At 37.2% G+C, this 26,989-nt stretch overlaps 1 protein-coding gene across 1 annotated transcript in view; it reads left to right on the forward strand.

Annotated features, from left to right (window-relative positions):
* VAV3 (vav guanine nucleotide exchange factor 3) overlaps positions 1 to 26,989 on the forward strand; it is a 359,106-nt gene that overhangs the window by 315,125 nt on the left and 16,992 nt on the right. The window contains exons 22-25 of the mRNA XM_032422283.1: positions 9,791 to 9,825; positions 16,079 to 16,195; positions 16,776 to 16,863; positions 22,818 to 22,947. Coding sequence (XP_032278174.1) covers positions 9,791 to 9,825; positions 16,079 to 16,195; positions 16,776 to 16,863; positions 22,818 to 22,947 — 370 coding nt within the window. The remainder of the gene's footprint in view (positions 1 to 9,790; positions 9,826 to 16,078; positions 16,196 to 16,775; positions 16,864 to 22,817; positions 22,948 to 26,989) is intronic.

A 26,989-nucleotide genomic window follows, 5' to 3' on the forward strand; every position in this document is an offset into this window, starting at 1 on the left:
TTGGGGTGGAGTCTTTGGGATTTTCCACATAAAGTATCATATCATCTGCAAACAGTGAGAGTTTGACGACTTCTTTGCCGATTTGGATGCCTTTTATTTCTTTTTGTTGTCTGATTGCTGTGGCTAGGACTTCCAATACTATGTTGAATAGCAGTGGTGATAGTGGACATCCCTGCCGCGTTCCTGACCTTAGGGGGAAAGCTCTCAGGTTTTCCCCATTGACAATGATATTCGCTGTAGGTTTTTCATAGATGGCTTTTATGATATTGAGGTATGTACCCTCTATGCCTATACTTTGAAGAGTTTTGATCAAGAAAGGATGCTGTACTTTGTCAAATGCTTTTTCTGCATCTATTGAGAGGATCATATGATTCTTGTTCTTTCTTTTGTTAATGTATTGTATCACGTTGATTGATTTGCGGATGTTGAACCAAACTTGCAGCCCAGGGATAAATCCCACTTGGTCGTGATGAATAATCCTTTTAATGTACTGTTGGATCCTATTGGCTAGTATTTTGGTGAGAATTTTTGCATCCATGTTCATCAGGGATATTGGTCTGTAATTCTCCTTTTTGATGGGGTCTTTGTCTGGTTTTGGGATCAAGGTAATGCTGGCCTCATAAAATGAGTTTGGAAGTTTACCTTCCATTTCTATTTTTTGGAACAGTTTCAGAAGAATAGGTATTAATTCTTCTTGAAATGTTTGGTAGAATTCCCCTGGGAAGCCATCTGGGCCTGGGCTTTTGTGTTTTGGGAGATTTTTGATGACTGCTTCAATTTCCTTAGTGGTTATAGGTCTGTTCAGGTTTTCTATTTCTTCCTGGTTCAGTTTTGGTAGTTGATACATCTCTAGGAATGCATCCATTTCTTCCAGGTTATCTAATTTGCTGGCATAAAGTTGCTCATAATATGTTCTTATAATTGTTTGTATTTCTTTGGTGTTGGTTGTGATCTCTCCTCTTTTATTCATGATTTTGTTGATTTGGGTCATTTCTCTTTTCTTTTTGATAAGTCTGGCCAGGGGTTTATCAATCTTGTTAATTCTTTCAAAGAACCAGCTCCTTGTCTCGTTGATCTGTTCTACTGTTCTTTTAGTTTCTATTTCATTGATTTCTGCTCTGATCTTTATTACTTCTCTTCTCCTGCTGGGTTTAGGCTTTATTTGCTGTTCTTTCTCCAGCTCCTTTAGGTGTAGGGTTAGGTTGTGTACTTGAGACCTTTCTTGTTTCTTGAGAAAGGCTTGTATTGCTATATACTTTCCTCTTAGGACTGCCTTTGCTGCATCCCAAAGATTTTGAATAGTTGTGTTTTCATTTTCATTGGTTTCCATGAATTTTTTTAATTCTTCTTTAATTTCCTGGTTGACCCATTCATTCTTCAGTAGGATGCTCTTTAGCCTCCATGTATTTGAGTTCTTTCCGACTTTCCTCTTGTGATTGAGTTCTAGTTTCAAAGCATTGTGGTCTGAAAATAGGCAGGGAATGATCCCAATCTTTTGGTACCGGTTGAGACCTGATTTATGACCTAGGATGTGATCGATTCTGGAGAATGTTCCATGGGCACTAGAGAAGAATGTGTATTCCGTTGCTTTGGGATGGAATGTTCTGAATATGTCTGTGAAGTCCATTTGGTCCAGTGTGTCATTTAAAGTCTTTATTTCCTTGTTGATCTTTTGCTTAGATGATCTGTCCATTTCAGTGAGGGGGGTGTTAAAGTCCCCCACTATTATTGTATTGTTGATGTGTTTCTTTGCTTTTGTTATTAATTGCCTTATATAATTGGCTGCTCCCATGTTAGGGGCATAGATATTTACAATTGTTAGATCTTCTTGTTGGATAGACCCTTTAAGTAGGATATAGTGTCCTTCCTCATCTCTTATTACAGTCTTTGGTTTAAAATCTAATTTGTCTGATATAAGGATTGCCACCCCATCTTTCTTTTGGTGTCCATTAGCATGGTAAATGGTTTTCCACCCCCTCACTTTCAATCTGGGGGTGTCTTTGGGTCTAAAATGAGTCTCTTGCAGACAGCGTATTGATGGGTCTTGTTTTTTAATACAATCTGATAGCCTGTGTCTTTTGATTGGGGCATTTAGCCCATTTACATTCAGGGTAACTATTGAAAGATAGGAATTTAGTGCCATTGTATTGCCTGTAAGGTGACTGTTACTGTATATTGTCTGTGTTCCTTTCTGGTCTGTGTTGCTTTTAGGCTCTCTCTTTGCTTAGAGGACCCCTTTCAAGATTTCTTGTAGGGCTGGTTCGTGTTGGCAAATTCCTTTAGTTTTTGTTTGTCCTGGAAGCTTTTTATCTCTCCTTCAATTTTCAATGACAGCCTAGCTGGATATAGTATTCTTGGCTGCATATTTTTCTCATTTAGTGCTCTGAATATGTCCTGCCAGTCCTTTCTGGCCTGCCAGGTCTCTGGATAGGTCTGTTGCCAATCTAATGTTTCTACCATTGTAGGTTACATATCTCTTCTCCCGAGCTGCTTTCAGGACTTTCTCTTTGTCTCTGAGACTCGTAAGTTTTACTATTAGATGTCGGGGTGTTGACCTATTTTTATTGATTTTGAGAGGGGTTCTCTGTGCTTCCTGGATTTTGATGCCTGTTTCCTTCCCCAAATTAGGGAAGTTCTCTGCTCTAATTTGCTCCATTATACCTTCTGCCCCTCTCTCTCTTCTTCTTCTGGGATCCCAATTATTCTAATGTTGTTTCGTCTTATGGTATCGTTTATCTCTCGAATTCTGCCCTCGTGATCCAGTAGTTGTTTATCTCTCTTTTTCTCAGCTTCTTTATTTTCCATCATTTGGTCTTCTATCTCACTGATTCTCTCTTCTGCCTCATTTATCCTAGCAGTTAGCGCCCCCATATTTGATTGCACCTCATTAATAGCCTTTTTGATTTCTACTTGGTTAGATTTTAGTTCTTTTACTTCTCCAGAAAGGGTTTCTCTAATAACTTCCATGCTTTTTTCAAGCCCAGCTAGTATCTTTAAAGTGATGATTCTGAACTCTAGATCTGACATCGTACTAATGTCCGTATTGAGTAGGTCCCTGGCAGTCGGTACTGCCTCTTGTTCTTTTTGTTGAGGTGATTTTTTCCGTCTTGTCATTTTGTGCAGAGGAGAATATATTAATGAGAGAACAAAATGCTAGCAGGGTAACAACGTCCCCAGAAAATATACTCTAAACAAATCAGAAAAGACCTGAAGCAGTGGGAAAAGAAAGGGAAAGAGAGAAAAAAGAAAACGAAAAAAAAAAAAAGAAAAAGATAAAGATAAAAACAAACAAAAACAGAACAAAACAAAAAACAAAAACAGAATGTGATCAAATATGATCAGGCTGGTTTATAGATCAGTGCCACACCCTAGATTTTGGGTGTATTTTGGTCTGTTAAAAGAAAGTCCCTCCCAAAATTTTAAAGAAAGAAAAACTTATATATGTACAAAAATAAGGGTTGATATGATGAAGGGATGGAATATAACTGTAAAGATGGAAATTATAAAAAATTTTATAAAAGGAATTGATAAGTTGTTTGAAAAAAGAAAAGAGGATTTAAAAAAAAAAAAAGGGGAGAGAATGTGATCAGGCAGGGGAATAGAAAAAAACCATACACTAGAGATTTAGAGTATATTTTGATCTGTTAGAAGAAACTATCTCAAAATTTTAAAGAGAGAACAACTTATATATATATACCAAAAATATGGGTAACTACTATGAAGGGATAGAATATGACTCTAAAAATGAAAAATAAAAATGTTTTTTTAAAAAAGGGATTGATAAGATGTTGGTTGAAAAAGAGAAAAAGAAAAATTCAAAAAAAAAAACAAAAAGAAAAAAGAAAAAAAGACAGTTAAAAAAAATAATTAACTTTGAAAGACTAAAGAATCATGGTAAAAAAGCCATGGATTCTATGTGCAGTATTCCCCTAGCACTGGAGTTCTGCCGTTCTCACTGATCGGTAAACTTGGTCTTGGCTGGCTGTTCTCGCTGATCTTTTGGGGGAGGGGCCTGTTGCCGTGGTTCCCAAATGTCTTTGCTGGAGGCGGAGTTGCCCCACCCTCGCCAGTCTGGGCTAAGTAATCTGCTTGGGTTTGCTCTCCGGAGCTTTTGTTCCCTGCAAGCTTTCCGTACAGCTTTGGAGGCGGAGAGTGAAAATGGCGGCCTCCTAGTCTCTGCCCCGGAGGAGCCGAGAACTCGGGGCCGCGCTCCTCAGTGCGCCCCCAGAGAAAAGCCGTCAGTCACTCCCGTCTCCCTGGTCTCCGGCCGCACTCCGTGCTCACCCGGCCTGTGACCGAGCGTTTCTATCTCTGGCACCCGACCCAGTGCGGAGTCTCCAAACCCACCAGATCCCTGCGGTGTGCTCCCGCGCCTCTCCTCCCGGGGGAGGAAGGTGAGTCTCCCCGGATCTGCCGCTTGTTGGGTCCCTGCTGGAGGAGCAGTGGCCCGACTGTGCTGCGGATCACGGTTTATGGCAACCCCGAGCTGAGAGCCTGCGCCTCGGCTCCGTCTCTGCAGCCGGCTTCCCTGCTCTGACACCTGGGAGCTCTGCCGCACTCAGGCACCCCCGGTCTTTCTGTGACCCCGAGGGTCCTGAGACCACACTGTCCCACGAGGGTTCCACCCCCCACTCAGCCACCGGAGCGACTTCCCACAGCGGAGCCGACTTCTAAAAGTTCCGATTTTGTGCTCCGCTACTCTATCACTTGCCAGAAGCGGCCGACGGAGGCCCCCTCCACCACCGTCTATCCTCCCGAATATCGCCTCGGATTCACTTCTCTGCACGTCCTACCTTCCAGAAAGTGGTCGCTTTTCTGTTCAGAGAGTTGTTGCTATTCTTTTCTTTGATCTCCTGTTGAGTTTGTAGGTGTTCAGAATGGTTTGATCCCTATCCAACTGAATTCCTGAGAGGAGACGAAATCCAGGTCTCCTACTCCTCCGCCATCTTGCTCTGCCCCTTGATACCACTCTTATTTAATTATGTAAGCAAAATGAATTTTTAGTTAGTTTTCTGTCATTTGTATGAACAAGATTCAAGCCTCCTGTGCTTAAAACAATGATATTTATATGTCGGCAGGAAGCAGGAGATTATACATTCTAATATTAAGATGTTTGGGAACCAAAAGACATCAAATCAAGAATATTAAACATTTCATATATCAAGTTCTGTTATCTTTTTACAGCCTCTTGAAGTTTTATTTTAGGAAAATTCTGGCACGTGGCAGGTATCTAATACACTTTGTTGTGTGAATGAACAAAGGGGTGAAAAAGCAAGAGAAAATTCCTAGCTGAACCTACGTAATTAACAATAGTAGATACTAATTATATCAGCTTATAGTGAATGGTATTTGGTGACTCAATTACTAGAAGGAAAAACATGTTCAGAATTTTAAGCTGGTAAGGAGTTAAAGGAGTTAAAAATAATTATGGGTAGGAATACTAACTAAATATGATTGTTTTATAGTGCAAAGTTAATAGTTATTAAAATTTCAGTGCTTAATAAAATTGTAGATTCATTTGTTGGTTTATGATAAGTTAAGATAAGTAGGTGGAGAGATTGGAGGGGAGGATATGTTGAAGGAGTTTGGAAGATGGTATCTCTTTTGACCCTGGGACATATTGTTTATCAGGGGTCCATGAGTAGTGCGGAATATTCCATTCTGAGCTCAAAGGTTATTCTCCAGTATATGCTGTGCCAGTCTCTTCAAAAGTTCTGAAGTATACAGATAGAAAGTTAGAACTGAGGAAAATGCAAGAGGAATATAAATGAGACCATTTCATCCCTGGTAATATGGTAACTGGGGACAAAACCTGGAGCTACAGCACAGTGCAGACTTGGGTAACGCTTTGTGACTCCCGAAGTCCTCAGTGGGTGAACAAGAAGAAAACAGTTCCACAGAATATATGTCTATCTTCATCTTGGATCTGGGTTGGGAAGAAAAAAGAAAGCAGTCTCCCGTAAGAATTCCTAACTTTAGATCCAAAAACCACCCAGGCGTAGGGCTGAAATTCATACCAGCTCTGTGACTGAAATAATTCTAAGCTAGAAACAGTTTCAAATGATTCCACATTGATTGTGTTTCCAGTACAAATACAGATTGTCTCTGGATTGGAGCCTCATTGCACACAGTCCTTAGAGGATTTCTACAGATAAAGTCTTAGGGAGTATAAGTTCACAATATGGGATCATCACATTCAGGATTAAACAAACCATCTTAAGCAAAGTTCAGAAAAAATAAAATTCAAAATTAGATACACAAAGACAGCAGATACTGTAATTATCAGGTACCAAGGTCAAATTTTTATATTTAATATGGTTGAAGAAATAAAAAAGAATAAAAGTCTAAGAAGAGAACAAGCCTCTCTCCAAATTTCTTGGATATATTTCACAAAGAATCAGGCAGAGTAAGTGAAATGAAAACCTTAATGGAAACATTAAATGACATATTAGGCACAGTTGGGTAGAAAATTGGAAGACAAATCTGAAGAAACTTCTCAGTAGTCCAGAGAGATTAAGAAATGGAAATCTAACAGAGAATGGAGTGATAAAGTTCAAATGCATGTTATTGAAGGAGAGAATAGAGATAGTGTAGAAAAGCAATTTTCAAATAAATAATGGCAGAGAATTTTCCAGAACTTATGGTAAAACTAATCTGAAGAGTCAAGAAGAGTATATGAAATTAATCAACACCCACACACATTTTAGTTCATTTCAATGGCAGAACATCAAAAACGAGGAAATATTAAAACCAACCTTAAGGAGAATATGGATTACCTATAAAGAGTTGATGATTTGACTCATAGCTAACAACAGCAATAATGGAGGCAACAAAAGTTTTCACTTCTGGTAGTTGTCAAGTAGCCTCTATTGGATCAAGCTTCCCACAGAAAACAACTACAAGCTCTGGGCGAGATATTAAAGCAATAACAAAAACAATCTGAAGGCATTGGCTAAGAGATGAGTTGACACTCGGTAAAAGGGGATGACACTAGGTTAGTTTCCTGGTTTTGCGGCTGGCTTGAGGACAGATACTAGGTTGCACCATGCAGGGTAGATAAAGTTCAGATAGAAACTTCATAGTGTCACTAGCTTGAAGAAGCAGAACGTGGAGTTGGAAGGAAAGTGGAAAGGGAGGCAGGAAATCTTAGGAAGGTGTCAGAGAGGGAGGAACCTCGAGTTCTGTGTATAAACTTTGCCTCAGTTTAGCTGCATGGTGCAGACTTTGTCCCAAAGTGGCTCAGTTTAGGCTCAAAGAACAAAACTGAGAATTCATCTGCTTCTCCCCATAGGGATGATAGTTTGCAGTTGGAGTTCAACCAAGTTAACTGCCTACTTTAAGAAAAATCACACTCTTTCTAGAAGCATCACAGAATTCAGAGCTTCTACAGCATATTATTCAAATTGTCCAAGATACTATCCAAAACTACTCAATATGTAAAGAAGGAGGAAAACACAAACTATACTCAAAAAGCAATCAAAGGAGAACAACCCTGAGAGGTCCCAAATGATGTAATAAGCAGGGAAAGATTTTTAAAGTAGCTATTATAACTATGCTCAAGGACATAAAGGAAAGTATATTCATAATGAATGCACAGGAAACTTCAACAGAGAAATAGTAACTATTAAAAAGAACCAAATGGAGATTCCATATTGTGAAACTTTAATCTTTCAAGCAATAAGAATGATATGTTCAAAGCTTTGAAAGGAAATTAGTCAACTTACAAATCTGTCTTTCCTCCGTAGGGATGAAGTAATGACATTTCTAGCCATGGGGTGCCTGGGTGGCTCAGTTGTTAAGCATCTGCCTTCGGCTCAGGTCATGATCCCAGGGTCCTGGGATCGAGCCCCACATTGGGCTCCCTGCTCAGCGGGGAGTCTGCTTCTCCCTCTCCCACTCCCCCTGCTTGTGTTCCCTCTCTCGCTATCTCTCTCTCTGTCAAATAAATAAATAAAATCTTTAAAAAAAAATTTTTTTTAAATGACATTTCTAGCCAAACAAACACAGCAAACTTACCTCTAACTGTTCCCTCTAACTTGCATAAGATGTACTTCAGGAAGAAGCACATATCTTATATATATTATTTTACATGCATGCTCTATATCCAGTAAAATATTTTTTAAAACTGTATGACTACAGCCAAAGTTTAACAATGTAAACAGCCTGTGATGAAGGTAGAAAAAGGCATTAGGGAGAAATGATCAAAGTTGAGAATATATTCAAAGATAGGAAAGTATCCAGAAGAAAAGTATCTATTGTTTTATATAAGAAAAGGGCCCAAAAAAGAAGTGCTGAGGGCCTGTGACAGATGGAGAAAGATAGGATCCCACCCTCAGTATAGGGATTAGTGCTGAGAAGATAGTCCTGGCACTTCACACATCAGAATATATTCACCAAAGAGTGAGAAAGCTCTAGAAGGACATCAGGGTGAAACAGCCTGGGATATTGGTTCTGCTTTAGAATGTTCTATCACCCTTCATTTTCGTGGATCTTCAGCTTTCCCAAGCCAAAGAAATCCATAGAATATGTTGAAGTTCTTTTTCCTTCTCTGTCCCATCTTTGTTTTGTTGGTTTTGTTGTGTTGTGTTTGCTTTTTTTGTTTCGGCTCTCTAGGGAGAAGGGTTGATTTAGGAATAAGCATGCATTTAGAGAATACGAAGAGGGAGAAGGAAGGAGGCAATATTTTTCCATCAGATTTCAGAAGCCACGTATATCTTCTAAAGAGAAATCATTGAAGATTGATTACTATTTGTGAAAACAAAATGGTATAAGAAAATATTTGCAGGATTTGAATGGGTGTAATATACTCTACATATTATTTTCTGTGTATCAGGATTTTACATGGTGGTGAAATTAGATGTGTCATCCATAGGATAAAAATATTTAAATACTAATAACTTTGGAGATGCTCTGACCAGAAAGATAATTTTGTTATATATAACTATTAACCTGGAAGGTCAAAATAGTAACAGCCCATTATGAAAACTGACATAGCTAAGAGACGTATTTACATTGATCAGAGCTCTATTACAAATTAAGGGTAACAGAGATTCATGAAAAATTTCTAAATACAAAACAAACTATCCATACTCCTTGTCTTTTCTTAGGAATTTATAAACTTTGTTCCCCTCTAATAGTATGTATTTGGTTATTCTTGGAATATTAGTGTACCTTCTTTGGCTTTGTCCATCTTGTAGTTATAACCAGCAACTAGAAGTTTTCTTCTTCTTCTTTCTTTATTTGCATAGCAAATGTAACATTTTTCTCTTTTGCAAAAGCTCCATAGGAGAAAAGGGAAAAATGAGTATTTCCCATGACTTTTCATCAATAAAAAGTTTGCCAGTTAGTAGACTTCAAAATCAGAGGTTAGAATTTGTGATACAAAATAAGAGTCTATATCCAGTATATATTGTTTATTTTGCCTGTTTTCTGGGAAAGCAAAGTGCTATTTGGTTTTCCTAACATTTTCATTTAATTTTCTGTGATAGGATTAAACTGCCTTGATAATAAATACCAAAAGCTTCCAATTCATATTTTTCCTGTTATCTCTCCTCTTGGAGGTACAGTGGCGGTTAAAATGAATGAAAGAATGAATTAAAGTGAAATGAATTATTTTCTACTTACCTGACATATACTATGATTCACTCTGTATAAAATTGCCAATGGATGGTTCCAGGACTGTGCTATTTAGGGTTTTATAGAGCTGAGTCAGCTAAACTGAATTAATGATTGATTCCTAAAAGCTTCCCTTAAGTAAACTTAATCTATTTTTTGGCTTTTTATATCCTAGGTGCCCAAACCAGTAGATTATTCTTGCCAACCCTGGTAAGTATTAAAAATGTTTATGTAGCTAAGTTGAAATACCATAACCTTAGCTCCAGGATGCCTTAAATATGGGGGTAGTAAACCACCTTCCATTTCTATTTATCCTGGCTAAAGTTGTTTTCAAATACGACAAAACACCGTAATGAATTTATATATCACTGACCTTTCCATAACTTCATCAGAGTGGTGTGTGTGTGTGTGTGTGTGTGTATGCATGCACACACTTGACTGTAAATTCAAAGTTTGTAACAGCCACAGAAAGGAATGGGACATAGGCAAATATGTGTCTTATATTTTGGAAGAGTAGATTTCATGAAACAGAGAAAAAAAAATATGATTATGTTGTCTAAAACTAAAAATTAGCCCAGAAAGGATAGTAGATCCTAAACTGTAATATGAGAGGAGCAAGATGTATCCATGTCTAACATTTTGGGTCTACATGGAGCCCACTTACCACTTAGAGGCTAGCATTACCACTAATAGAAACAAGGAAGCAAAGGGGATAGTGATTATTACTTTTTAGACATGATGAGTTTAAGGGGAAGTGAGTGATATCTTCAACTGGAAAAAATCTATTTAGGATCCAGGATAGTTATCATCATCATATGCTAATAACTAATATATGCCAAGCACTTACTGTGTGCTTAGTATTTTACATGTTTTGTTTCATTTTGTTTTCCAACATCTCTATGAGGAACGTTGTTATTATCTTTACAGATGAGGAAACAAAGGTTAAGGCCATGCGAGTAGTAAGTAGTAGAACCAGGATTCCAAGTTATGCCATCTGTACATTGCCATATTGCCTCTCAAAGTACAAAATGTGGGCTTATTTACTTATTTATATTTGTTTCCCTGAATTTTATGTTTGGCTCCTTTTAAAATGACTGCATCTGTTTTATTTTCTGGATATAAAGTATATATGCATACAAATTAGATATCAGTATATGTATATAAAGGAGATATTCTGAGAGTATATAGTACTAGTTCAGTTTGCAGGTGTAGATAGAACACTGGAGCTGTCTGGTATTTTTAAAGTGTTCTTGGAGCACCTGGGTGGCTCAGTTGGTTAAGCATCTGCCTTCGGCTCAGGTTATGATCCCAGGGTCCTGGGATCAAGTCCTGCATCGGGCTCCTTGTTCAGCGGGGAATCTGCTTCTCCCTCTCCCTCTGCCTGCTGCAACCCTTCCTGTGTGCTCTTTCTCTCTCTCTGACAAATAAATAAATAAAATCTTTAAAAAATTTAAAAAAATAAAGTATTCTGATTATTTCCTATTATATAACCAAAGCATAGAAAACGCCCAGGTGTTACGGGACAACACTGTTCAAAGTATGGACTTCTTCCCATCAGCCTCTTTCTCTCTGCAGCCATCATGTCTGCCTCAGTAGCTACTACCTGCTTTCTCTGACTTCCCTGAGCTTGCTAAAGAAATTATAGCAGGCTTTGGTAGAACTGGGAAGCTTTGCTACATTTTTACTTAGTTTAAGATGAATTTGAGGTCAGAACCACATGGAATTAAAAATCATGATCCTGACAGGAATTAAATTTGGAGAATAGAGCTGATAGCTTGAATAATCAAAGGGAACAACACCAGGAGCTGATAAAATCAGGAGAGTGTGGTGATTAGCTTCCTTCTCTTTTCTTTTACTATTTTGCACATAACTAGGCATAATAGTTACAAGGGTGATGATTTTAGAGATAAATACTAATGCCACAAACTACATGGATTTTATTAAATAAACATATAAGATACTTGGGAACCATTCAGGGCGCAGGAGCTGAGTTTTTGAACACTTTGTTTTAAGATGCACCCTTGCATATATGTAAAATTCTATTGAAAATATGACTTAGAATAGTATTATTCCTAATGATAAAAAAAATATCAAGGTGTTCAGATAAGGAAAGAGTCTTGAAGATAGGAACAAATAAAGATATTTCATAGTAAAATTTTTAAATTACTTTTTTTCTTTTTCTTGAGCAACTTAGTTTATTCACACTAAACAGACAGTTTCATGGGAAATGCTTTCTGCTAGGGGACAAAATGGTCAAGTATATCATAAATGGAAACTTCAATTTTGGAAATACTACACTGTTTAGAGAAAATGATGCTGAATGATGACATGTGGTTCTCAAGTCATCGAGAAGTTGGATATCCACCAACTGCATTGTCTATTCATTACATCTCCATTTAAAAACAAGTTATTCTCACTAGGTAAACTTTGTCTCTTGAGTAGAATCAAGGTGATTATCTTCATTTGCCTGGGTATAGAATTCTAGGTGAGAAATTATTTTGCATCTCAGATTGCTCTATTGTCTTCTAACTTCCAACTCAATGCCATTCTGATTCCTTCCTTCCTTCCTTCCTTCCTTCCTTCCTTCCTTCCTTCCTTCCTTCCTTCCTTCCTCCCTCCCTCCCTCCCTCCCTCCCTCCCTCCCTCCCTTCCTAAGAGAATAAATCTACACCTTTATTTATTTACTTTTCAGTAAGTTTAAATCCTTGAGGGATACAGCATCACACAGATTCTGTGGCCAATGGCTTTAGCAGGAAGTTTGCTTTGGAATTTGGCACAAACCATGCCACTGTTTCCATGAGCATGAGTTACTCTTCCCCAGATTACTCTGGTTTCGTTCAGTTTGCCACCAAGAGTCACTGTGTTGTTCTTTGTTTTGTACACATAAGCACATCTCTGCCTAGGTAGAATTCAGTTTCATCTTGAGCATAAACACCTTCAATTTTAAGAAGAGCTGTGTCTTCCTCTGGTTCTGGAGACCCTACTTATAGACTGCAAAAATGGCTTTGGACCACAGCCTTCCAGACATATTTGTTGATTTAGGGGTCCTCTTCCCAGCAGGCCTCCATATGTTCCAAGATGGTGGAAAGAGGCCATTCTGACTTCTGATTCTTTGTATGTAATTTGATTGTGAGGGGGAGCACACACCCTGCAGGCAGGGATGAGGCATGGGGCTTAAAACTGGGGAACTATCTGAAAATCCGTATGAAGAACAGGATGCAGATGCCAAGGTTCCTACACCATTCTACAAGTAGTGAGACAACTTACTTTTCCCTACCCTAGCAGGAGAAGTAGAATTAGAAGGTGTATTATGTGGAAAAATTGAGGCATGTAGGGCTTACACTTAGAGCAATGCCAGCAGAGATTGAGGGAGATGCTGTACTGCAGAGTAGTCAAATTAAGGAAAGTCTCCATACTGACTGATGACAATCCCCAGTTCCTTTGTGTAGCTCAGTTCCAATACTGTGACAGCTGGGTCTCATACACACAGACTATCCTCATTGCATCCAAACAGAAATCTGGAAGATTTTTCTCTAAAGGAACTGAACAGACTCAGTAAAAAAAATCCTAAAATCTTAACATTTGGGTATTATCCAGCCCCATGAATCACATTCTTGCCAAATGATTATGTTCCTACCCAGCGAGTCTACTTTGGTGCTCCCCACCCCCACAGAGATGCCTCTCTCCTAAATATAAACAGACAACAAAGAGTAACCAGGCATTTGAGAAAAGCCTTGAACTAGAGAACAAATAGAATAAATGGGGAAAAGAAATGAGGAAAATACAGACATTAGAATGAGCAGAAGAAAGATTTATTTTTAAAGCCTTTAATTTATATTCTCAGAATTAAAAGATGACAATATACCCATGGAAGTGAGCTGGTTGTTTTATAAAAGGAAAATCAGAGAACAAGAAAGAGCTCTTAAATTACGTATTAAGTAGTGGAGTTGGAAAATAAAGTTGGGCAAATCCTCCAGAAAATCAAATCATTTGATAATATGGGACAAAAGGTAGGGAAATTAGACAGTTGATCCAGGAGGTATAGCATTTGTTTAGTGGGAACTCCAGAAAGAGAAAACTGAGAGTAGCAATTATCAAGGAAATAAGACAAAAATTTCCTAGAACTGAAGGACATATGGCTCCAAATTAAAGATGCTACTGAGAGCCCAGGACAATATTGAACTAAAACGTATAGCATATAACTGGAAGGCACATTATCATGAAATTTTGCAATATGGAGAAAACAGAGTCTGAAAGCTTCCAGGGAGAAAAAGAAATCAGATCACATACAAAGAATCAGAATGGCACTCAATTGCAAGTGAGAAGACAATAGGACAATGCCTCAAAATTTGAGAAAGTAATTTCTCACCTAGAATTTTATATCCAGGCAAATTCTGAATTAAGTATCAAGTAAAATAAAAATACTTTTTCTGGATGGGATGCTTTCTGAGTATTACAACCCATGTATCCATTTATAGGAAGCTGAAGGATGAGCTAATAAACCAATAAAGAGGGAGATACAGATTCCAGGAAATGAGAGCAAAGGGATGTCCCAGGACTATAATAATTCAGCAGGCTTAGAGAGCAAGTAGTATTGAATAGACCAAGAGGGTGGAGGGCTCAGAAGAAATGAATGTCTCTCAGAAGAAAAAATGGACAGGTTCAGTATATGGTGTTGAGAAGTGTATTATTGAGGTGTTTATCATTCTCTTGGAGACTTTGGAGAGAATTTGTAGGACAAGTTTGAGCAAATAAAAACTTGAGGAATTGTTTTTTGGATGTCAGATGTTCTTTGACTATGAAAACATGACAAAACTGGGCCAGATGATGGCTTGGCTTTGTAGAGGTTACAGAAACAAGAGTGAGGAGAAGACCATGAAGAAATGAGCATGAATGGAGAAGAAATGATTTTCCTTCCTGACACCTAAAATTGATAAATTAAGAAATTGTAGTTTGATTAGATTATTTAGAAATATGCAAGCATAGATAAAAAATAGATAAAATGCTTGAAATGGAACTTGGGATAGAAAGCTGATCAGATGGGGTAATGCTGCTTTTTTTCATTATTATTACAGCATGAGTTGACTTTTAGAAACTATGTTCATGTGTTACTTTGATAAAAATGTATATACTATCTACTAATTGTGGTAAGTGCCATGGGAGAGATTAGGATACTGTAATAAGAATAACGGAGGGAAGTGTGAGATGCAAGACAACATTCTTCAGATGGGATGGTCAGAGAAGGTCACTCTAAGCTTGAGTGATGAGAAGGAATGTGTGTGGATTGGGTGAGTGTTTCCAGGCAATAACAGTCTATGGGAAGACTCACTCGTAAGATCAAAAAAAGGCTGGTGAATTCCTGAACCTGAAAGAAGGCTGGAGACTAGTGAGAGATAAGATGGAAGAGTGATCAGAACATACTAGGTACTAATAGTTCATGGGTTATCATAAGTGCTTTTATCCCAAGGTACTACCTGCATAAAATGCCCTTAGCTCTCCTTCTATACTTGGTGGAAATCTCACATATCCTCCTTCAACAAACTTTTGTATTTTAAATAAACATTTAGTATAAATTAAAGGTAGGTATTTAAACTGAGTTACCCCAGTCTGTGTGTGAATCAGAGAATTTTCTTGAATACTAATTCATGAAGTTTTGAAAGAGAGCCAATCTAAACATAAAATTTTTCCCTTTAACTTTTATCGCCCCAAATCTCCACTGTATTTTGCCAATAAATGTAAAATGTGTATTTGATGTGAAAGGGTTCCTAAGGAGTATTTTACCATTGGATTTGGGCCTTTTATTGTTACTGTTGTTATGGAATTTGGGTAGTTTAAAGTGAAGATAGTTTAGGAAGAATTCTATTATTGAAAATATCTACCTTAAATTTTAGCCCCTACTAAGTTCTTAAGAAAATTGGTTATCAAAGTTGTGGATCATAAGAATTCACCTTATATCCCCCAAAATAATTATTTAAAAATAATTTAAATTGTTACTGGAATTTTCTTAAAAAGATGCTCCAAGTAGGTTTCATTTCACAGTATGCGTAGAAAAGGTGAAATTTTAGAGGGTCTGTATGTGTATACATGTGTGTATGTGTGTGTGTCCTATACATGATAGTCCCTCTCTTACAAGTCTTTTTCCTTCTTGTTCTTAAACTCCGTATTAGTCTCTCTCTAACTCAATGCCTACTCCTTTCTTTGTCCCATTTATTTATTTGATAAATATTTACTGGGTGCTTACTGTGCATTAGGCACTATTCACCGTTGCTAGCTTTGTAGAGCATTTGTTTTTCACTTATCAAAGGACTTTTTTCTGCACTATTTTTTGAAGTAATGTAATTAGTATCGAAGTAAAAACAGCTCAGATCTGCCACTAAATTAAAATCTTGACAGAGACTTATTTTTAGCTTCAGTTCTGTTCCAGGTATATTACCCAAATTTTCTGTGTCATTGTTTCTTTCAGGTATGCTGGAGCAATGGAAAGATTGCAGGCAGAGACTGAACTTATTAATAGGGTAAATAGTACTTACCTTGTGAGGCACAGGACCAAAGAGTCAGGAGAATATGCAATTAGCATTAAGTAAGTAGGACAAGTACTTTTACAGAAATAGATTTCCTGTTTTCATAATTGCATAGACCATCTGACATGTATAACACTGAAGTTAAAAACCAAGGTTCTAATAGCAGCAGAAATAATGCATCTATCCAGACAGTTCATTAATACTTGAAAATATCTGTTAGAAAAACAGTATTAAGTGTTACAGGCTGCTAATTGGCATATTAGATTTCTTTCATAACATTGTATTTTGGTGATTTGATGTGTTTATGTTTCTCATTAATTCTAAAAATATATATTACTAGATTTCGTTTGATTTGATTTGATTTTGTTTTTCTATATTCTCAAACTGAACTTACTCAGTAAATTGGGCATAGTGATTGGTCAAATCTAACCTCCCCTTCTCACTTCAAATATTGGTTGTATCTTCAACCAATCTAGTAAATATATTTTGTTAATTAGCTGTCACCAGTGTATTGGCAAAGGTATATATTTTGTCTTCAGAATTAATTCCTATAATTTTATTGGGGCATGCCCACTGGTAATTATTGATTTCTACTGGTTAAAAACACATTTATATTCATACGTCATTCATTGCCCACAGGTACAATAATGAAGCAAAGCACATCAAGATTTTAACAAGAGATGGCTTTTTTCACATTGCAGAAAATAGAAAATTTAAAAGTTTAATGGTAAGAATTGATTAATTCTTTTCAATCTGTGGTCCTTATTTTGCTCTTATTTCAAAGGTCAGTTTAATTCGTTTCTTAGAAATTTTGTGCACTGAAAAGTTGTTTATAAGAGACCCCTATAATTTTGCAGCAGAATCCTGATAATTCTAAGAATTCCAATTAAGTTTTATATTGCCCTACTCATATTTTTCACTGTAAATTCAGTTTGCAAGTTTTAGATAACATTTCAGAGTCCACATTATTTATGATTCTTAGAACAATAGACAAATTCGGTCAACTTTCAGTGATTTGTGTTTTGCCTTGTGTTTGAGTCACAGGGCAAATCTTTCACGTCCATCTTTTCTCCTCTTCCTTCCTCTGCCTCTAACTGCTCATGCAGACAGAGGAAGGTATTTTTAATAACAACAAAAAAATTGTAGCTGGTAAAATACCTCTCACTAGGTTCATTTCATGCAAAGTACAATATAATGTCAAGTGGAAAAGCTTTTTGTATTTTCTGCTATTTTAAATCATCTATGTTATGGTTCTACTTCATTACTTTGTACAGGTAAGTATTAACGGTAACATTTTTACCAAACATTTGGTATTTCATAGGAATTTTATATTTAAATTGAAACAGTACATTGTTACCAAGTTGCTTCAAATGAACCAAGATTACTTTATTCTTATAATTTAAAAAATTACCACTTAATAATTTTATTAGTGCATCATATTATGGATGTCATAAAAACAGTGTCTATATGGCATTATATATGCATTGCTGACAGTAAAGAAAGAGTTTGTATTTCTTTAAAAATGGTCTCAAGTCTGTTTTTCACGTTTGAGAGTTTCTTGAGATAATGAAGAATTTGGACACAAGATACAAGATGCATTTGTAAGTGCACTTCTAAGTACTTTGAGTAACATTGGGAAGGACCACTCATTGATTGAGCCATCAATCAAATGATACATATTGCATCCTCCAGAAGATATCTCAAAGCACTTTGCAGATGTTAAACATTAAAGTTAAAACGGAACGGAAGAGAGCGTTACAAAATAGGGCAGCTTGAAAGTCTTACCTAGAAATCTAGAACAGCTGCAAGACAGGGATTAGTGTTTTAAAGAAATGGAAGCATCTTGAGTTGAAAAAAAAAAAAAAAAAGGCAGAAAACCTCTCTGGACATAAATATCACATTCCCAATTCAGCAGTTACGGATGGGCAGCAAGATCATGTCCTGGAAAATGTGAGCCCTGCCAAAATAGTAACCAGGATTCAGGCATCCTCCCTGCTGGAAGTGACTTACGTTCTGTTGGAACAAGCAGGCTGTGCACAGAGAGAACTGGACCTGAGGAGGTTTTTCCTAAAATGAAAACCTAGGGGGGAGGTGGCAAGCGGATGCACAAATAATGAATGGCCCCAGCTGAGACATGATAAAAGCAGGCACAGGGGTTCTCTACCTCACTGCAAGACATATTGGCTGGAGCTTTCACCTGCAGAACTTCCATGGATGATAATGAGGCTGCTCCACGGTATTAGAGTTAATGTGAGTCTTAAAAAAAAAAAAAAAAAAAAAATGCTGTAGGGCCAAAGATGACTGCCAGTTGTGCCGACTTTGAAAGTAACAAAAGGAACTCCCATCCGAGGAGACAGGCAAATAGGATGAAAGGAATAGTCACTGGAAAGGGCCAATCAATTCAGCTTTGTGTCCCTTGGTTCAGCTCCAGAAAGTTCATCAGCAGCTGAGGGTAAAGAAGTGAAAAAGCCAATAAATACTTCATGACCTGGATTAGTGGACATAGGTCCTCGCCTTCCTATCTCCATACAAAGCTGTGATTATAGTATAAGCAACAGACCCCCCAGCATTCTTAACTAATGTGTCCCAGAGAGCAGTGCAAGGTTCTGCAATGATGTTCTGGAAAAGGAATTAAGAGTACCGTCACAGAGCTAAAACAGGCTGCCCCCTTATATGGTATGTGTAGAATATCCTAAATGCCACTGCTAGAGACACAGGCATGTTGTTGTTCTATATCTGGAGGGGAAGCACATAGCACAGTGGGCTAAAGGGAGGGGATTCAGAATTAATAGCATAACTACAGTGAAACTAAAAAAATATTAACGAAAGGATATAATTGTAAAAAGAAAGCTAGGCAGCTGAAAAACTGTGTGTTGGATAAATACTTTAATCAGGTTTAGCAAATAACTGTAAAAGCTGCAGAAGAGACCGAGGAACTGTAGTCTGGAGCTGTCCCTCCTCTTTGTTTCTGTTCGTTTGTTGAACCAATTTATATTGCATCCTTACCTTATGAAATCAGTATGTTTTTACAAAACTCAACATGACTCCACTATTCTAAAGCTTTCAAATTTGTAAATCCATCCATAGCAAGAATCTCACAGTAGTGCTGTCCTTTACATCTAAACTCAAAAATGCCACATGGATACTTGATCAGAACGAATGGCTCCTATTTTAGTATGCAGGCCCTTTGGAAGGGGAGAGAGAATTAATAGGCACCTTTGCCTTCACTCTGGTAATGTGTAGGGGCTTCTCTAAATCAGGATCATACAACTTCAAGGAGTTAGTTACCTTTTATCACGTTGGTGTCAAATAACACAGTTTCTGTTATATGTACATAATGGTCTGTGCATTGGAGTTATTGCTTAAGAATAGTTCCGTGTCCTCCCATTATGGGTGGTAAAGTTATATGCTTCTACCTATGAAACTTATTAGGGCCTGGAATTAAATTTTAATTTGGCAAGGATGTGAAATGGAAGCAAACTCCAGAACTTGTTTTAAATTAGCCAGTTTCTCAAAGAGAAGATTGACCTTAGGTGGTTATGACCTAAGCTTTTCCGCCTTGGGTTTCAATAGCTTGCCTAATCAAAATCTTTGTTTTTCTTAGTCATTAAATTCAAATTCTAAATGAATTTCTATATCCAGATTACAAGGCATTAATTTTGTTCTAATTTTCATGTATGCCAGACAACCCATGTCCAAATGCTGTTTATAAATCATCTCCATTGCCTGTTTCCTTGGTAATTGGAATGACTGACTCTCACTCATTATTTTTCAGAGACTTGAATTGTTGACACTGCTTTGTCAGTGTGAGATAAGGAAAGCTTAGCGATTTCTTTTGTTTAGAGTCTTCTTATTTACTTGTAGTACCTGAAGGTCAATGACTGCTAAAGCAGGGGTGGATTAGACTAAAATACAGAAAGCATAAAGGCATAAATTGGAAAAGACCCATGGTGGCACAATTTAATTCTACCCAGTCAGAAACATGTAGGAAGATTTACCCTCATAAGACTGTAAAAATGGAACTTAAACTATCTTCGATGCTTAGTGAAGTGATAAAAGAGTATTTGCAGCTTACCAAGCTCCATGACCCAAGGCCTTGGAAAAGTCATTTTTTCTTCCATAAAATTTGGAGATGGGTAGGTAGGAAATGATCACCAAGTCCTTTTCAGTATGATAAGTCTGTGGTTTCTTGCCAACTTCACATAAACTTTAATTCATACTAATCCATAATATTATAATGCATAAAATTCATACTATTTATAACAAAATTACATTGAAGCTCAAAGTTATTGGCTTATAGTTACTTTCAGGTTTATTTTCATATTTTTGCTAAAGAACACGTTTTACTTAGTTTAAATAATAAGACAAAAGAACAACACTTTGATATCATTTGCATCGGCAACACAATATATATGAATGTACAGTTCTTGCAGAGATCTTACAACATTTTGCCTTTTATTTTTTAAAAGCAATAAATAATATTTTTGTTGGTCAGATTCCAAATTCCTTTGCTTCATCAAAGACCACCATAATCTGGGCTCAAAAAAGAAAGAAGAAACAGAGATGATGATGATAATAGATAGATAGATATAGATAGATAGATAGTTATAGATGTAAAGTATGTAAAACCTTAGCATCTTAGATCTAAGAAAACAAAGTTCTTGGTATAACATGGACACTTAGAAAATGCTCCTTCCCTTTTGCCTCCATTTCTTTGTATTTACATTTGCCAAGCATTACTTGCTAATAGTACGATGTAGTTATGAGCACAGACTTTGGAGACAGACATCAACTGTTCAACCTTGCACAAGTCGATTAACTTCTCTGAGACTTGACTATCAATGGGGACTAAGCCTGTCTCTTGTTTATTGTGTGGAGATGGAGCAAAGCCCTGTAAAGGTCCTGGCATATGGGATTGTGGTGGTAGTTAGGATTATTCACACAGACCAGGCACTCTATACATTCTTACTATAATCTGTGAACTGGTGCATTCTCCGCATTTTACAGATGTGGGATTTGAAGAATTTCCATTTGCTTTACCCAATGCTTCAGCCAAACCATGCTGCTTTTTGTTTATGAATGTAGCCTTCAATCAATCACTTTTATGTCTGTTCCTAGCCCAGCTGCTCTACTTAAAACAGTCCTTTCCGTCTTCCTGGCTTCTGCAATTTTGCCCGTTCTTCAATTTAAGCCAAGCTACCTCCATCATGAACCGTTCCCTCGTCCTCTCCATGGGGCTCACAAAAGGAAGTGCTCTTTCTCACCTTTGAGTGCCCATACCTCTAACTTTTCCTTCAAAAGTGAGCAGTCCTAGAGGGCAGTAGCTTTACCTTCATAACCTTTGTGACCCCTGGAACTCCCCACACAATGCATTCTACAACTCACCCGAGTTTAGCCATAAATAATGTAAATCATAGGGGCGCCTGGGTGGCTCAGTCATTAAGCGTCTGCCTTCGGCTCAGGTCATGATCCCAGGGTCCTGGGATCGAGCCCCACGTCGGGCTCCCTGCTCCGCGGGAAGCCTGCTTCTCCCTCTCCCACTCCCCCTGCTTGTGTTCCTGCTCTCACTATCTCTCTCTCTGTCAAATAAATAAAATCTTTAAAAAAAAAATAATGTAAATCATAAATAATAGAAATCATTGATGATTCTTTTTTGCTTCTTTTGGGTGATTTTTGGCTCAGTTGATTTGTTTTGAGGAACTTTGAACATAACCACTGAGTGGAGGTACTGAGTTGATGACAGTTTGGTTTTTAGAAGAAATGAGTTATTTTTACCCTATTTGTTTTAAACATTAATAGAAGCACCAAATAATTAGGTTAAAAGTGATACTGCTTTTTATTTCAGGTATTTCTAAGAAACATTATAGTACTCATATAATAATATGCATTTTTTCCATTATGAATTATTATTTTCTACTTAAAATAGAAGGATTCATATTTGTGCAGAATCTATGAAACCAACATCTTAAGAGAAATTTCCTGAAATTTTAGTATGGAAGAGGGTGGATGGTATTCTATTAGGCTTGGTTATATTTAAGGCAAATTAGATATAAGGGAAAATGGAAAGTACTACATTATTGACCTCTATAAGTAGCAGATGCTATGCAGAACTTTGAAGGGCACTAACACTTCACTGTAAGCCAGAAATAATATCAGGTAGCATTTGTGGTTTATCAACTTTGGTTTACCGTGGAAAAGAATGTTTAGAATCAAGTTTGTTTTTCTGCTATGTTGAAAGAAAATGCAGGAAACGAGAAATTGCTATATATTCAGCAAACAGCTGTTCCCTTTATTTTTGTTTAGAAAAGCAAGTATTTCATAAATAAGAACAATAATTACTGTTCTGCAATTAAAGTTTAGTATGGTTTCTTTTCATTGACCACATCTGACTGAAGACTAACAGGATGCTCTCTATCCATGAATAACAATAGGAGGTAACTCACATTATCAGTCAGTGGCCAGCCTGAGTAACATGGACGATTACTAGTTAGTTAGGTGCCATGTACATCCAGAAAGCAGGGAGGAGAGATTATCATTTACCTACCCTTCCATACACTTATGGAAAATTTGGCATTAAATCAGTCATCTTCCTCTTGTATATAGTTATGTGTTCAAGAGTTCATGTGTTTGAGAATAAAAGTACCCTTATCAAAAATAACCTTTAATTCTTTTATCCTAAAGGAACTTGTGGAGTACTACAAGCATCATTCTCTTAAAGAAGGTTTCAGAACCTTGGATACGACCCTACAGTTTCCATACAAGGAGCCTGAACATTCAGCTGGACAGAGGGGTAATAGAGCAGGCAACAGCTGTGAGTACTGCAATTCAGAATACAATTTGCTGTCACTTAAGGATTGGAGGCACAAGAACATTAAACATCTTCATTCCAAATTTTGAAATATAACCAGTTAATATGCTGATCTGTGTAGCCAGGACTTTTTTGTGGAGCTAAGCAAAATCGGATGGACCAACAGGTTTACGAACGTGTCTAGACATAGTTCTCGTGCCACATCAAGGGTCATGTTTGTGTTTAGAAATCCATCAGAAGTGCAAAGGGTATGTTAATATGTAAGTTTCATACTTTTCAGTGAATTGTATATTCGCTCAACTCTTTTTTTAGCTCTCATGTGTTTGTGGTCATAATGCTGTGTGAGTTAATGGTACCTCAGTAAAGGCTGGTGTGCAGCTAGCCCATCTCACCTGGTATCCCAGATCTGCTTACGATCCTATCTTAGTGATTAGTTTCAGGATTTTGAAATGGCTAAAGCATGTTTCCTCTGATGCCAGTATTTACAAGTATACCTCAGTCACTTTCTTGCAGAATGAGCGCTGTGCCCCAGCGAATCACAAAAGATTAGCATACCATCCAGAAGCATGTGATAGTCTGAAAAAGTCAAAACTTTTTTCTCATCACTATTTAACGTCACATAATCTTCCTGGAGGTAGATATAGCATGTAAAGAGAACATTGTGTTGAAAAACGCTATGAATAAAGTGTGATTTCCTTCCCTTATGTTAAAATATCATTTTTTTTTTTTAAGTAAAATTCTTTTGGAGGAGAAATGAATACAATTTTATTACTCTTAGAATCTTTAGCCTGAGCAAAACAGGAATATCTAGGGGTATTTGAAAAAATAATTTGCATCGTGTAATATAACCTTAACTTTTTTTTTTTTTTCCCTGAAAGCAAAAACTGAAAGGGAAACAGGTAACACTCAGGGCTCTAACAACATCAGTAAAATTTCATACACTTGTATATAAGTAAATATACAAGTAATATGTCACATCAACTGACAGATTTTTTTCTATTTGAGTAACTTAATAGCTTTTCTCTTCACAAGGATCAGTAATAAATGACCAAGCTTGTGTAATGAAAGTAGTCAGAGCACACTTTATTTTGAAACTTTAAACACCTATTAAAAGTTACCTTCCTGGGGGTGCCTGGGTGGCTCAGTCAGTTAAGTATGCGACTCTTGATCTAAGTTCATGTCTTGATCTGAGTGTTGTGAGTTCAAGCCCCAATATTGCGCTCCATGCTGGGCATGGAGCCTACTTAAAAAAAAAAAAAAAAGTTATCTTTCTGTTTTTTAGCCCAGTGTTACCCAATTATCTTAGATTCTCAATAGGCCATAATTTTCACTCATTTAAAAGCAGAAGTTTTCCTTGAGAAACAATTTTCTTACAAATATCTTTTTCTTTCCTACGAATTTCTTAAGATTCTACCAAAGTTATGACCTTTTTCCCCAAATGAAAAGTATAAATTTCTACTGTCCTTTACTTTGCCTTCCTAGCAGCAGGAGATGATAAAAGTTGCCAAGGAGGTCAGTTATACTAAAAATCCTGTTTGTTTGAGTTCACTTAGTTCTAGAAAGCCAAGATGGAAGATTGGTTGGCAATCAGGGAGAGCAGATGTCCCATATTAGTGGAAGGTCATTAGCCCTCATAATGCACTGCGTGGTTACTCCCAGCACTTTCTCTGTGCTTGGCACATGTAGATGTTCAGAGGATTTTGTCCAACGATGAGCAGAGTTGCCTAATCTAAAATTTGTCTCTAATGTTCAACAAAGTATTTAATGTTCAAACTTTTTTAGCCACTAGGAATGGAGTTTCAGGCCTTTTGCCCTTTTTTTTTTTTTAAAGCAAAAATTGCATAGCCAACAGAATGATTTTGAACATTAATGTGAGCTACAGGGAATTTTTCAATAAACAGAGTCATGCAGTCAAATATTCCCCGCCCAGATTTCTTAAGAGACTCTGGTGAGCATGCCACAGAACCCTTTTGCAATCAAGAAGTAAAAGCAGATCATTCATTTAAAATTAATCTTTGTCAGAGTTTGGTTTTATTTATGAATTATTTATTCATTCCTTCAGCAGATACACATTAAATACCTAACACAGGGCACTGTTCTAGGTACTGGGATATAGCAGTTGAGAAGACAAGTTCCTGCCCTTACGGAGTTTATATTTTAATGGGGACGCTCCGGCAAGTGTGGGATGGGAATTTGCTATTTTTATATAGGGTGATCGTGGAAGACCTCCCTTATAAAGTGACCAGAAAGAAAGGAGGGAGTGAGGTAGTCTGTCAGTCAGCAATAATTGCACGGTGGTCTGGACTCCAAGATTATTCAGACATTACCATGCAGCACGATTATAATCTTAGATCAAATTTATAAAACTATCCCAGTGTTTATACTGACTTTTGTATAAAATAAGAACACTAAGATGGTTCTCAGGGTTAAATGAGGAGTTTTAAGCATTTGGCACAGTGCTGGTACATGGTCAACAGTCAATAAATATCAGCTACACCTGATTCTACTACCACCACCACCACCACCACTATTAGTAACTCCTAACACAGCCAACATTTTCCTGCATGTCTGAGTTGAATTACTAATTTTAACTCCTAGAAATTCGCATCTCTGCTTTTATGATTTTTTAAATATACTTTATTTTATACCAAATCCTGATTGAGAGTTAATCCTTAATTAGAACACTGCTTCTATTTTTCTGCACATTGTGCTTCTCAGAAGCAGTAAGGACGAATGCTGCATAAGGATTGCGTGGGATGGTTTTATAGTCCTTACCTCTCTTCGTAGCTTGGGTATGCTGCTAAATATTACCTAAAAATAATTTTTATCAAGAAATATTACCTTGGGATACTGGATTGGCTAGGGCACTGACATCTCCCATTCCTTCTAAAAGGTTTTCGAGGAAGCAGAGCAGGCAAGCTAATGCCTAGGTCCACCTGTTTTCTAGGCAGAGGTTGAGATTGGAGTTCCAACTCCTCAAACCTGCTAGTTTTTTTTTTTTTCTTAAATAGTATAGTCACCTTGGGAAAGAAAGTCCCAGGGCATTGTAGAAGGGTCTGCTTGCTTCTGTATTAGTCCAGGTTAGAATATTCTTGGGTAAATTACCAACTATTTTTCAAATTTGTAAAACATGATAAGATGATGGCAGAACCACCCCATGCAAATGCAGAATAACATACAAAAAGGTATTGGTTAGAATTAAACAGGAGTCCAGAGTATTGGGCAAGGAGCATATGACAGTTCTAGGTTAGGATCCCATTGTAGGCAATGCTCTTTTCCAGAGCTATGAGACTTGACTTTTGCCTTTGGAATGACATGGGTGTTGCCAAGGGAGAAGAACAAGACAGAAAGGAAGAAGACACAGAGCTCAGGCAGAGCAATGGGTTGTTGTACTTCCCTAGAAACCACAGTGACTCCATGGAAGATGTTCTGCCCTGTCTGTGGATCTGTATAAAAATCCCACTACTTTCTAAAAACTGTCACAGCAAATCTGCTTTAGACAGTGTCAGGTGTATCTGTAGGGCTTATGTATTTGAAGGGCACTGAACTGACTTTTGCCTTTCTTACTCTACAACGAGCACTTAATTATTTTCAGGTCTGCTACTGAGTAGCTGTCTGACCTTAGGCAAGTCACTTAGCCTGTCTGGGATTCAGCTTTCTCATCTGATGAATGATGAACGAGATTAGATATTTTATTATGTTCTTAAAAAAAATAGCATCCTAGGTTTCTTTCTTTGTGTGCATGAGGGGAGGAGGTTAAGGTAGAATGTTAATAGACCATTACACTAGGAAAGGTTGCATGATTAGCTATTTCATGACCCATAAGCAGACTTTAAACATTTTTCCAAGTTCTTATTTATGGAGATTTAGTTGGACCATAGACTAGAGTTGGCTAATTAGAAAAAAAACATTGGTTATTAGTATATTCACATAATCTCAAAGTATCTTCTCACAAGAACTTACTAATAACAAAAGGAGAAACAGAAACCTTAATCGGGTTATTAAAGTTAACATCACTAATAAAAGAACAAGTAGATCACATGTA

Source organism: Phoca vitulina, unplaced genomic scaffold, assembly GCF_004348235.1.
Source record: "Phoca vitulina isolate PV1807 unplaced genomic scaffold, GSC_HSeal_1.0 scaffold2, whole genome shotgun sequence".
Classification (NCBI taxonomy): domain Eukaryota; kingdom Metazoa; phylum Chordata; class Mammalia; order Carnivora; family Phocidae; genus Phoca; species Phoca vitulina.